The 14539-nt window shown below is 37.3% G+C and overlaps 1 protein-coding gene across 1 annotated transcript; it reads right to left on the reverse strand.

The window, feature by feature from the left end:
* Positions 1-8174: 8174 nt before the first annotated feature.
* Positions 8175-13332, reverse strand: LOC111519530. Its single transcript, XM_047012093.1, has 2 exons — positions 13273-13332; positions 8175-8909 (listed from the first exon to the last, which is right to left on the reverse strand). The coding sequence occupies exons 1-2, from the start codon at positions 13330-13332 to the stop codon at positions 8175-8177; spliced, it is 795 nt and encodes a 264-aa protein (XP_046868049.1).
* Between the last annotated feature and the right edge of the window lie 1207 nt (positions 13333-14539).

The raw sequence follows: 14539 nt of genomic DNA on the forward strand, positions 1-14539 counted from the left end.
GAAGAATGCACTTCAAGGTCAAATGTAATGTAAATCTGTTACAATGTCAAGTGTCTTCAATTACAGATGATGAAGCAGTTTTTCTCTTCGTTGTTTTTTTTTTGCTTTGTGTCAGAACCAAATAAATGTGGCACAAAAGTCACGACGAATTGTTAGGTATTCGATTTGATACCTACAAACATATACATCCACGTAGATATATATATATATATGTATATACATAGCTGCTGCATCATGGTAAAGCAATTAAGAGTTGAAAATTTTCAAGTTGCGGCTTATCACACACAGACACACACACACACATACGTACATATACACTCAAAGAGAAGAAGATGGCACCAAACAACTCCTCTCTTAAGCAGCTTAGTGAAATGAATGAAAAGCTGTGAAAAAAAGTGAAAAGACACACACACACACACACATAGAATCGCACATACAATATATCATTGTCTAACCACGACTTCCCCCCACCCTTTGGATCGTCTCCTGTTAAGAATATATTCAATCAAATGCAAATGCCATAAACCAAGTTAAGCTGTCACAAATCCATTTTATCAATAAAAATATTAGTCTACCATTTTGCTACTCCAAATTATATAGAAATGGCAGATTCTTTGTCAGGGCTGCCAAAACCTCTTCTTCTCTCACCCAATCATAGGATTGTCCTTAGTTGAATAATGTTTGATAAAATTTATACAATGATTCTATTAGTTTTTTTAAATTTATTGAAGCTTCGTTTGCTTCCGTCCCTGATTGTCTGACTGTCTGTCTGTATGTCTATATACTTATTCAGATGAGTAGGTGTGTCTATGGTTCGGTCTCCGTTATCTTTGCATGATTTCCGGTTATTTTTTGTTTTTCGTCTATTCTCTTCTCCACTTCTATTTTCGTTTTGCAGCAAACAAGGGAAAAAAATATTTGACGATTATTTTTTTGAACGTGCGGGAAAAGCAAACAGGCAAACAAGCAAAAACCCGAATGAAAAAAATTATTATTTTTGTACTCTCCGCTCAAACGACACCGCCAGCACCACCAGCACTGTTCACTGTGGTGTTGCCCTCCACCGCCTACGTGGAGACAAAACAATTCAATTCAAAATGTAATTTTTTTTTCAAGGATTAGTAGAAATTGGAAAAACATTGTTCTCTGTTCTTGCTTAATACAAAATCAAAATATTTAGTTAAGAATTTTCTCCTTTTTGTTTAGCCTGTACCCGATGATGGTGCCCGGTGACGGTGCCGGGGCTGGTGCCAGAGCCCAGTGCCTGTGGGTTAGACCGAAAGTAAAAAAGCAAATCGAATGGAATGTTACAATGAAACCTGGCCCAGCAAAAAAAGAAGAGAAGGTAAAAGAATAAAGAAAGACACAACAAAAAACCGAAACCCTGAACAATTTGTTGCCCAATTGCAACTGTAGACCAGAAATATTTCAACGCTAGCACACGGCGCTCGTATATACAGAGTTGTGTGTTGTGTGGAGGAGGAGGGGAGCGTGAAGTGGCGTTGGTTGGAAGTAAAAGGCTTTGGATTTTGTAGGATAACCAGCGGAAACGCATGTTTGTACGTTCATGTGACCACTTTGGGGATATTTCAATAGCAACACAAAAACGAACGAAAGAAACGCAAAACAAAAAAACACAAAAAACGATTGAACTAAACTAAGCAAACAAACTGGAACACATTTTTTTTTTTGCTAATGAACTAACACAACACGGCTATTTGATGACTACGCGCGCACATTCCAGTTCCCAATGTTCAAGAATGTAACAAAAATTGCTCAATAAAGATTGTCTAATCGGCAAAATAGACCAGCCAGTTCCTAAAAGTTTGTCTCGCCGACTCTATAATTTTTGTTACTTCTTGCGCAAAAGCAAAAAGTGCAACTGCAATTTCGAAATTTCCGAAAGAGTGGCACAAACATATTAAACTTCGTTAAAGGATTGGCTCAAGTACCAAGTCAAAGGACATTAGCTACTTGCTCAGGTGCCGAAACATTCTGCCAAATGATGTTGACTCGTCACAGGTTATCAATAACATTCCATTCTACAAACTATCTTGACGATAAGCAGAGAGGAATGTCATCCTATTGAACTTGGATACCTTACCTAATCCTTAAAAGGATTACGAATATCGAGATCCTTATACTTGTGTATGACGTGAGATAGATGAAATTTATTTAGTCTTAAGCACTTCACACTAACTTTATTTTGTAAAAAACGTTTCATTAGTATGCAAAAACTAAATACATATACAACACATACTTTTAGCCAAGTCAAGTCGATTGGCTTACTTAGGTTACTATCTGTTTTGCTTCTCCCCTCTCTCTCTCTACCTGTGTGTCTGTCTCTATCTATCTTTCTCGCTCTCAACGCCTTGCCTGAACTTTGATTGATGTTTGCTTTTTGGTCTTGGGTGTCATTTGCATGCAAAACTTGCCAACTATAGGGAAAACTTTAACACACACACACACACACACAGAGAGAGAGAAAAAGCACGAGGAGCAAAGACATTGGAGGAGATAAAAAATTATACAGAATGTAATCACGCCATGAAATATGCAACAGTTATAGCGGGAAAGAGTGAGCGAGAGATAGAGAGAGAGAGATAGCAGTGAAAACGAAGTCAACAAATTAGAAGCAATTCACGTGCCTGTCACTTTAACACATTACGCTCCAATTACCAAGTCAGGGCAACACAAAAAAATATAAAAGTCGAAAGAAAGAAGCAGCAAGCCGTGTGTGGAGAACTCTCCATCCTACCCCCCACTGGATTTGGCGAGTTGGGTGGGTGGGTGGTTGGAGTAGATGGAATATCACTTTCTGCATAATAAAATCATTCCAAAGAGTCACAGAGGCTATTGCCTAAGCCTTCATCCCACGTGTGTGTGTTCCCTCTCGTTGCCAACATGGAAAATGCAATGCATACTAACTAGAATGAGAGAAAAAGAGCAACTATGTGGCGGAGGCGGAGAAATTGTGTACGGATATCAGCTATGCAACAGGCGGACTGACTGCATCTAAAACAAAACCCCAACAGCTTAGGTAAAAGCTCAAAATGCAGGGACCAACGTCATCATCCAAAAGCGGAAAAACCTTTCACATATACCAAATTTAATTACAATTTAAAGGTTAAAACCATTTTCAGTGTGCCTGCTGAAAACGTATATGCAAAAGGTCAACAAATTTGCCACAAAGGAATATACATATATAGCGTATACGCCATGTGTGTAGCCTTCAATGCTTTTACCACTTATGGCCAATATGAATATGCCCTTTATGCAAGGGTATCACAATGTTGACACAGCGTTCGAATCCTTTCATTCATTTAACATTCAGTTTAATTGAATGAATACAGAACCGAATGAAATCAATGAGAGGACTGAGAACTTATTTTTGATATTCCCAGTTTTGCTTTTTTCTTATTCATCACATTAAATCCTCTGAATATTAACTTAACTTTACTTAAAACCACCTTTTTTAAGGTTAATGCTAAATTGAACTCTTTTTTGCTCTGTGCTTGGAGCACTACAGAAATTTCGTAAGACATTTTTGCAAATTTTTAATTGTCTTCTGTTTCTTTTTTGGGAATTTTTTTCTGTTGGTTTGGGATGGACATTTATTTATTACATTTCATTTTGGTGTTGATTTGTCGAGCTTCTCTTTTCACCCTTTTTTTTGTCAAAGTGAATTTAATTGTCTCAATTATGCGCTAAATGTCGCCCATTTGTCGCCCAAACCCAAATCAAGCCAAGGTCAAAGTTAAACGGTAGAAACAAGTCAACTTCATTGAAGCAATTTTGCACCTACCCCAAAAATAATCAAGTGACTTACTAAAAAGTTAACGCAATTTTCTTCCCATCGGTGTCAAGGAATGGCTTCCTTGATGGGCACAGACCATCGGGGACGAAAGACTGAAGGGGTTGGATTGGATGCCTGATGGTTGCGGGGCAACTTCAAAAAGTTTCATCCAACCCTTTTTGTGACTTTCCCCCTTAAGGTATTGTTCTTGTTTCTTCTTCGTCTTGTTGTTGTTGCGGCGGTGAATTTGGTTTTAGTAGATTGTCGCCACCATTTTCACGCACAGTTGAATGCACTTTTTGTGCGTTCATTAACGAACCCAAAAAAGGGGACATAGGACAATAGAAGGATGTTGCTTAAGACAGCGAGTGGAAGAGAGAGAGAGAGAGAGAGAGAGGGAGCCTTAAGGGCGAACGAGTTTGCTTCATAAAATGGTAATATACTCAAAAGTTTACTTTCTCAGTAACTTACTCACAATTAAGCATTTTGTATTGAGAATTTAAATGTTTCACTCTAGCAAGGATGGCAAAGGATATACAAAGGAATAATTGAAATGATGTTGAAACTCTTTTCGTGGTTATTCTATCCACAACTATCTATAGTAGTCAAGTAGAAGCAGTCATCTTCTAATTGGCTTATCAGTAAGGTTTAAAGACTAACTTTTTTAGACTTTTAGCTCGGAGAATTGTTGAAAATATTCCAACTACTCAAGTGGTGCACACACACATTGTCAAAGTAATTATGTGCTAGCCTTTTCCACCTTTGCTTATTTGGTATAACACTTCAGGTCTTGGAGTGGCGATTCTTGTAGCAATTAAGCTCCACTCCAATAGCTCCTTTGTTGCCCTCAATTGAGCTTAATTGGAAATTACAAGACAAAGTTACATACAAAGAGCACTTACATATGCATTACATAAACAGATTCCAATTGTGTTGCATCTCCAGCCCGTTCCGCGGCGTTTGCCACAGGAACGCACACACACACACACACACACACACACACACATCCACGTGCACATATAATTAGTTTCGGTGTAAAATTATCAACGTCAACCACCAAAAGTTGCAACCTGCCATGTTGTCCTTTTGTGGGCTTAAAGTAGTGAAAATCCTGTGGCCAAGGCTGGCGCCACGCACACAACCATCAAGCCCTAGCCACATAAACACACACACACACACACACGCACACACTCATCTCAACTGAAGCCGTGTGCATTAAAGTTTTTTTTCAACTGTTTGTTAAGTTATCCTCCACTCACAGCGAAACGTATTTCAAAATACATATGTCAATATCTACACAGGGACCAAAGCCGCAGGATATTTCCGTTCAATATTTGTACAATTTCCTATATTTGCGCAATACAATTTGTGTTCTTCACACGCCCCGCCCCACTTTTCTCCCCTTTAAAAGGCTAAGCAAAAGAAAGAGAGAGAGAGAAGGGGAAGGGGAGAGAAAGTGGCCCGAAAATTTACATCTAGCTCTGTGTTTTTTTTTTTATAAATTTTTGTGATTATAACACGGCAGGTTTTTGTTGAAAGAGGAGGAGGAGGGGCTTTAAAAATTATGCCCAACTAAGTGTGAAATTATGAAAATGTCAGCTGTATCTCTGTATGTGTGTGTGTGTGTGTGTGTGCGTGTGTTGTTTTTTAATTACAAACCAAGTACATTGCGTATACGCCGCATTAGACAAAAACCAAACTAAGTAAGCAGAGAGAATATTATATAAATTCGATCGGGAGGAACGTTTCAAACTAAGAATAGATTTTACGTTTTCGCATCACATTAAGCCATGGACCATGATGTGATTCTGTATGCTCTCGATATGTTCGGCGACAGTTTAAACAACTGTCAACTAATTAAATCGACAACCTTCTGATGCTAGGCTACAATTTTAATTGAAAGACATTTGCCTGTGTTTTAACAGTTAAGGCAAACAATGAAACAAATAGAATCGAAGAGAATACTCGTACACGATGTTCTCGATGGCAACCATTCTCCATCTATCTCTATCTATCTCTGTATCTCTCACTCTCTGTCTCTCTCTCTCTCTGTATGGCGTGTCTGTGTTGACTGTTGCCACTCAAATTGGATCAACGAGTCAAGTCATTTAAGCGACACGTCAATTGCTGTTTATTGTAGTTGTTGGCACAATTATTTAATATTAAAAAAGTTAACAGTTGCAGATGGAAAAGTTTGCACAAGGCGGTGAGTGAAAATTGTGAAAATGAAACTGAAACTGAAAACAAATGGCGAATAATTAAAAGTAAATTGAATGAAATTCAAGATGTTGTCTTCCTTCCCCTTCCACCCTTAGACACTTTTCAAATTGCCCCTTGTGTTTATTTTTGGTGTGTGAGAGGGAGAGAGAGAGAGAGAGAGAGAGAGAGCGCGCGAGGGGTATGTAATTAAAAAACATAAATCGTTAAATTTACCTTTCGGGTAGAGTCATTATCCTGTCTGTTGTGTTCAATGAACTTGCGTTTTCGTTTCTTTCATTCATTTTGCTGCATTTGCATTAAATTGGACGAAAGGGAGTTGCGCGTTGTGCCAGTCAGCAGATGGAACCTGAAGGTTTATACATACATATTACGCCTATACAGTGTCTTCAACTTAAGCCCGCTTTTAAAACTTTTTTTTCTTTTTTTTTGCTGGCCAACAAATCGACAAACAAACCAAGGACCAAAACGTATAGCAAACAAAATCAAATTGTTCTTCTTGCTTTTCCTGCTGTTTGTTGACCTCGCTCGCTCTCTTTCACTCTCTCTCTTACTCACTTTCTCTTTTACTCTATTATCTGCCTTGCCATATTCTCATTTCCTTCTTATTTGTTTTCATTCATTTGCAAGAGGGACAGAGGACAGAACATAAAGCAGTTTCTTCCACTTTCAAGTTGCAAGTTGTTAAAATAAAAAAAAAATATGTATGTAGGTATATATATTTTCCATTTCTGCATCAATTTTAAATGCCCTTTAAAAAAGATAGAGTACTATCAAATTGATTAGACTTGATCTCTCTCGTTCCCTTTGGTTATCTATAACAGAATCTTTACATTTCAGCTAATTATTCAGTTGCCCACTATATAATTTAGTTGGCCATCCATTTACACAAAACACACAACAAACATCAATTTCCTTAAAGGGTATTGAAACTTTGGATAAAACGAAATTAGCCTGAATCTTGGGTTACATTTTGTTCGGTTTGTTTTTTTTTCTGGTTGCGAAAAATTGTCTGGGGAAATTAAGAAAGCCGCAGGTACCTATTCGCCCCACCCCGACCCCCACCACTTTCTACTTTTCATTTTGGTTTTTACTCTTCTTTAATGAAATATGACTTTTGGTTTATCAACATCAACATCAACGTCAACGTCAAGTCACTTTGAAATTTCGCTCTTTTTTCCGGTTGAACATTACGCATACGCCACGTTGAACAATGCTTAACAAATTGTAGAAATTTCTCACATTTTCATCCCTTTTTTCGTTCGGTTTTTCGGCTTTTTTGTGTTTTTGAGCCCAGTTAATTATCACGGTTGAGTGCCCAGCTAATTGGAGTTAGGACTTAAACCAATTTATATATTTTTCGGTTAACTGAGGCAAATGTTGCCTCCTGTTTATTATGGTAAGCCCCCTTCACCTCCCCTCCCCACCCCTCCCTTGAGAGTATTTTTAGATCATAGTTTTCCCTTAGCAGATTCTCATCTTGCTTTATTCGTTCGTTGTGTCTCATTAATTGTTGAACTTCGATTTAGTTCAGTTGATTCGGCCCTAACATGTATGTCTGTGTGTGTGTTTTTTTTTTGGTTAACACGCAATTTCTGTGCCACATAAATTTAAATTGAATTTTAAAAATTCAAAAGGCCTTCCATAGACACCTTGACAAGAAGCAGGGGCCAACAAGAGAAACGAGAGAAAGATTTATATAACAATGCCAGACATATTTGTAAAGGCTTTAGAATGTCTAAAATTACGTGCCCCTAAGAAAGGTTTCTAGAGGCAAACATGAGGGTAAAATTGAAAGTGGAAAATCAAGAGCACTCGAACTCAGTCACTTTATAAATATGACACAGACTGTAGGCAAAAAGTGTGGACCTGGAGCTGGGTGCTGGATCCTAATAAAAATGTTAGCATTGCTATCGATTTTTGTTAGATTTTGCGTCGTTACTTCTTCACTTTATAAATATTTATGGTAACAAATTATAATGATTTCCTTTTTTTTTTTGGGAAAAGACAAACTATAATTTAATACATTTTGAGCAGACAAATTTATTTCAAGCAAAAAAAATAATATACATATATATAACAAATTGACAAAAAAAAAAAAAAATGGAAACGAAACGAAAGAAAAACCAAAAGAAAAATCGAAGAAAATCAAATCAGAAATTTAAAATCTGAAACGTCTAACAACGCGACGATATTGATAGCCATCCTTGGTGAGTACGGCCGATTCGCCATTCGAAGGACCCTCCACAACGACCACCTCTTCCTCCTCTACAGGAGGAACTTCATCTTCAGCTGCCACAGGTGGCAAATACTCGCGAGGTGCTGCCTCACGCAACTCGGCGGGCTGTTCATTTGGCTGCTTGTAATGATAGCCATCGTCAAGCAATTGAGCCGAATGAACCTCAGGCACTTCGGTGGGGGCATCTGGAGCAGCCTCGGTTTCCACTTCCACTGGCGCTTCGGTCGATGGTGGCAAATATTCACGATTCACCTTGGGTTCAGCAGCCGAGATAACTTCTTCGGTATCATCGACCGGAGCCGGAGCCAGAGCCGGTGCTGGAGCTACAGTTGAAGCTACAGTTGGCAGTGGCGGCAAATAGAGATTACTGGGTGGCAAATATTGCCGTGCTGGGCCAGCCAAATGGGAGACATCACGTCGGTGACGTAGCTTGAGGCGACGCACAGTACGATATTCATAGCCATCATCGCCCAAGGGAGAAGTCTCGGTGGCATCAGCCAACTCAGCGGGAGCCAAATATTCCGTTACAGGTGGCAAATAGTCAACTGGAGCAGAAATGTCTGCCAATTCGGAGACATCACGAGCAAATCGAGGATTAGCTGCTGCCAAACTGGCCACTGCTGAGAGAGTTAAAACACTGCCAAGAGAGAAGATTTTCTACGCAAGAGAGAGACAAAATCTATATAATTTCCACGCTCTTTTTAATCCCTTTTTCCTTTTAGTCCTTACCATTTTTGCAAGATGTTTGATTTTTTTGCTTGGTTTTGCTTTGAGTTGTTGAAGTTGTTTGATGATTAAACCGAATGGTACAACAGATTTTATAGCAAAATTTGGAAATATGTCTCGAATACTCTGCAAACGAGAGTACATTCGTTTTGACAACAAGCTGAATATATTATGTATCTCTTTTGAGTCAGACAACAATGTTAAACAACTTTTGCTGTCAAATGTAAGAGTATTGAAACTTTGTTCAAATTGAAGCTCAAAAACCAAACCTCGGCTTCTTATTTTTTTGAAGTGGACACTTTAGTTGAAGTCTTCCACATTTTGCTTTGCTTCGATTTCGAATTCATGGGCAATGTCAAGAGGAATCCGCCGCTCTCGAAAACTGTTGACCTTTCTTACTATAACTTTAGATATATAAATATAGATACATATATATTTTGTTAAGGTGTTAATTTAACCGTCAGTTTGAAGTGATGAGGAAGTACAATTGCCCATAGGCCAAAATTGTATTGAAGTGTCTCTTCAATTGAACTCTAAAGTTCAGTTTCAAGTTTTGTTTCCCTCTTCTCTCCCCTTTTCTCTCTCCGCTTTTTTTCCCCCAATTTTTATGTATTCTCTTTTTCTGACCAATTCTAACCAATTTGTAATGTAATATGTATGAAAGAGAAAAAATAGTTTTGTTGACATTGATTTGCCATGCAAAAATACATTATTTAATCATCAATTTATAATTTGACATGTGCATTTTGTTAGATTTTTGATGGTTGGCAACAATTTAATGCACAGTTTATGAAACACAAAATTGCCGACAACCAAACAGGAAGGGATTTAGTCGTGTACATAAAACAAATCACTCGCTAAGCCGCCTCCAATTAGAGGTAAACTAAAGGGGGAGCTTAAACGGAATTTGCAAACCTCAAACAGAAATTCAAAGTGAATTAAACAAAAACACAAACGCAGGCATAATGAATAACGAATTTTGGTAACGTTCTGCAATAATAATTATGCTCAATTCTGGGGGTGAGGTGTGGGGTAACATATTTGGCATTACAATTGAGAAATTTCATAATCACCGTCGGCATGTGGAATGTAAATAACACACAAATGTGTTATTCAAACGAAATGCATGTGATTTAGTTACATTTCACTTAAACCATTTATCGTTAGTCTTTAAAATTTCACTTTCTAAGAGTTTTCGTTTAAAATTAAACAAGTTTATGCGTTTTATAGGTTATAATGAATATGTATATGTATGTACATATATGATTAAATTCTGACTGGGAACCAAAAAAATTCTTTACCCTCTTGCCTAATCTAATAAACACGAAGAAGGCTGAAATACAAATACAAATAAATCATGGGCGATGTCTTTTGCATTTTGCCTGCCGCGTGCCTAAAAGGCGGCAACAATTTCCGCTTTTTGTGTCATCTTCAAAATTTGTTGCCTGAAAAGTCTCTGGCATGAAATAGGTGTACACACACACACCCACACACGCACGCACACTTGTGCTAAAAAGAAAGTAGTCATTTTTTTTTTGTTGCTTCTTTTTTTGACTTGCGACTTGTTGCTGAATATTCTTCTTTTTTATCTTCTTGACGTTTTTAAAGTGGCAGATGGAATGAAATGATTCTCATGTTGGGTTTTTTTTCTATTTGTTTGCCTAAAAGCCACTCATGTGTAATATTTTATGCGTCTACGTGTGTGTGTGTGTTGTAAATGGAGAGGGATGCGGTTTACAGTCCAGGGGATTGTAATTTATAGTACACACACATCCTGAATATGTTAAGCCATAAATTTGTACGAGCCTCATTGACTTTGACTTGTGATTTCATTTGCCATTTTATTTACAAGTTTTACTAGTTTACAACGCTTTGAGAATATTTTTGTTTCTTATTTCTTTTTTTTTTTTTTTTTTGGTTTTGATTATCAATAAAGCTTAAAGCCCTTTATCGACCCTAGCTTAGCAGCCATTAGCCTTTAAAGCCGACAAAAGTTCACCTGAGTACAACAAGAACAAGAACAACAAAAACGAAACTAAGCTCAACTCTTTTCCTTTTTCAAGAACTGCGCCCGCGGGTCTTCTAGAGAATGTTGAAAATTCTCGTGTTTGCTTAACGTTGGCAACTTGGTTGGCAAGGGCAAGGAAAAAAGAACAGGAGCGAAAATAAAGGGCACACGGCCAGAAAGAGCAAGAAAGATTCTTAACTGAGTTCGTTACTCCCATTTTGTGATACCCTACAGTTCATACACTATCAAGGTATACACAACTGAGGGGCATTTTCCATTTAAGAACAAATGAAGCCTTCATACGAATCACAGCCATTTCAAAGTAAGTTTCTAGTTGTTGGCACTGTTAGCCCCAATAGGGTATCAACAAGTCTTCGATCTGCCTAGTTAGTAAAGTATTTTTACTCAGTTTAGTTTATGCAAATATTGGGTCTAAGGCGAATAGAAGGCAACAACAGACTTGGGGTCGCCAAACAACTGCATTTATTAAGTTAAAATATTTATGTATACATATACATACATATTTTAAATAGGAAAAAATGACAGACCCAGAGATGAAACCCCAAACAAAACTAAACGAAGTTTCAATACACTAAAAACTGGACGTTTCCTCAAGGCCTACTATGGCCCTACGATGAAGACTCGGCCTAATTTAGACGTGTCTATATCTACATATACATATATATATAGCTATATATTCCTTAGCCCAAGTTGTAGCCAAGTTGAATGTATCCATTTGCAAGAGTATCAAAAAGGTTGCAAGAGGGGATATCGATTTACACAAGCTATTTACGGAACTGAAATTACTTTCGCTCACAGTAAGGGAGAAAGAAAGACACAAGAGATGAAGAGAGGGAGAGTGAGGGGGGGAGCGAATGAGAAGGGAAATCTCGACACGATAATCCTTTTCATTTTCTGTGTGTGAAACAAATTTGCAAGGACACAACATGCATTTAGCATCGCTCATTCAATATATAGCATTCTGCATTTCAAATGTTGTCGTTGCTATAATTAATTGGACTATAAATTCGTGCGAGGAGCCTCGTCTGATTGTCTGACTGACTATCTGACTGACAGCCAGCAAATAGGATGTGGATTTGGCTTAAATATAAAGCTTCTTAACTTGAACTTAACTTTAGTCATCTGGCGTTTAGCCAGAAAACTGTTGTTGTTAATCACAAAATAGCTGGAGGCTGGTAATTAAGCCACCGCCACATCATCGTTCTTAATAATGATGATGCCAGTTTTTTGGTTAGATTACCTGACCTCAAGTTGCTCTTTAGGCTGTCAGAGCTATTGAAAAATTGATGAGCTTGTGTGTGTGTGAGTGTGTAGCAAGTGCTAGTGTGTACATTTTAGGGACTGCGAGTTAAATGAGCCCACAGATAATACCAATTGGCAAGAAGAAAGCTAAAATCAAGCAAAGTATTTTGATAAGCCCAAGGTGGCCAATAATAAGTTGATTTGTTATATGTATATTAAATGAGATAGGTTAGATTAAAGGCCTATACTAGCGATGTACTAACTATTGCATTAGGATAGTTAATTTCAGAAACTTTCCCTCAACATGTACAGCTTTTGTATCTTTGTATCTTAGTTATTTCAACACTTTTCCACTTTTTGTTTGAATTTTTCAAGTTTAGCCATTAAAAAAATATTCCATTTGTTAATAATCAAAGTGAAAAGGAGACTTTGGCAATCCGAATTGCAAATTCACTCAGTTACCGTGGCAATCATTCATCAATCATATCGAAAACGTGCAAATCGTTGACCTACACCAAATATTCACACAAACGACCAAACAAAATTTTATATATCAATCCAAAAAGAAAAAAAAAAGAAAAAAATTTCAACCAAAAGGTCGGCTATGAATTCCAATTTTTTGGTTAAATCAATACAAAAATGAGAGATAAAACTCGTGAATATCTTATGTAGGTTGCAGGTTTTTATGGCTACTTTTTTCTTCTTTTTTTTTTTTTTTGGCCAAAAGATAGTTTATTCGAAGGTTGCTCTTGGGGGGAGTGGACCTTGGTCCGTTTGTGGCTCTGTTTATGGTTAAAGCTTAAATTACGCTTGATAAAAATGTAACTTTATATGGTCCTTTGGAAGGCCAACAATTAGTGCAGGGTTTATGTTCACTGCTCTTGCTTCCTGCTTGCTCTCAAGCCTTTTTTCTTTTTCTTTTTTTTTTTGTGTGTTTTGGTCGATATGAAAATCATGAAGAGGTTTTTATTATATGACTTGGGCTTCTTTCCTTTCCCATGGCCTTTCCCCTCATTCATTTACCTTATCCTTTAACGCTATGTTTTGTGCCTTATGCCTTATCCTTTTCACAGTCGTTGCCATGGCTATAGGCGCCTTCAGGGCTTAATTAATGCACTTGCGCGTGTTAATTCAACTCAAGAGAACAACATTAAGTGCTCGCTCAATCAAGTTAAATTACTTTGGTTTGGCTGCCCACGAAGATAATGGACCAGAGAGTTGTCCATTTTCTTCAGCTTTTTCCGGTTTTTTAACACACACACACACACACACACGCAGACACATATGTATGTATGTGTGAAAATCAATTGTGTGAAGAATACTTTTTAATAGTCGAATCAAAAAGTTGAGCAATTAAAAATGAATCTCAAAGCGTAACATGAGTCCAATTGAAAGGGGGAAAAGTTAAAGGATATGGCTATGAGTACAAGACAAGGATACGCCATTTATATATACATATACATACATATGTATATCCTGATGATGACAGCCCGCTTGATTGCATATTAAATTGTCAAAGTTGAGGGCAAAATCAAAACAATAAGGCCAGCAACAACAACAATCATCATCATCCAATAATGATGGGAGTAGCCCCAGGAAGGACATTACAAAACAACAGCATGAACAAGAAGTAACAACAGCAACAGGAACGACAAAAAAAATAAGGACACTATAACATGTGTTTGTCTCTCTGTGTGTATAAGCTTTTGACTGCCAAAATAAATTGAACAAAATTTGTCAATATCAACTTTGAAAACAGTTTCACAGTCACAAAAAAACATTCGAGTCAAGATGATCTTGTTGATATACGAGGGTAAACTCAAACATTTTCTAATCAAAGTGTTTTTAATCAATCAGTGTTTGTTAAACAACAACAAGAACCAGGGAATGGAATCATTAAAGGTATGCATCAGGTGTAAAGTTAATAGAATTGTTAGGCTATATTTATATTGTCAATAATGACCAACGATTTCACCACTTAACTCAAAAGCAGAAACTTGTAGAATTCACTAGCGAAATAGTGAGATTAAATATCATTTCCCGCATAAAATATTTATGAGATACTTTTGAAAACTAACTTTTGGTGCTTCATTTCGAATATCTTTCATGGTTACCCTTGTCAAGTTCACATTAAAAACTTATTGAAATTGTAAAGTAAGGGATTTTTGATTTCTCTCTTACTCTCTCTCTCTCTCTCTCTCTCTGTGTCCTTTGCTCCTTCTCTTTCAATGAGATGTGCTTTAGCTTGACAGCCTGTCTCTGGCATGTTATTTTAAAATTATGCATATTT

The sequence above is a fragment of the Drosophila willistoni genome (assembly GCF_018902025.1).
Source record: "Drosophila willistoni isolate 14030-0811.24 chromosome XR unlocalized genomic scaffold, UCI_dwil_1.1 Seg144, whole genome shotgun sequence".
Classification (NCBI taxonomy): Eukaryota; Metazoa; Arthropoda; class Insecta; order Diptera; family Drosophilidae; genus Drosophila; species Drosophila willistoni.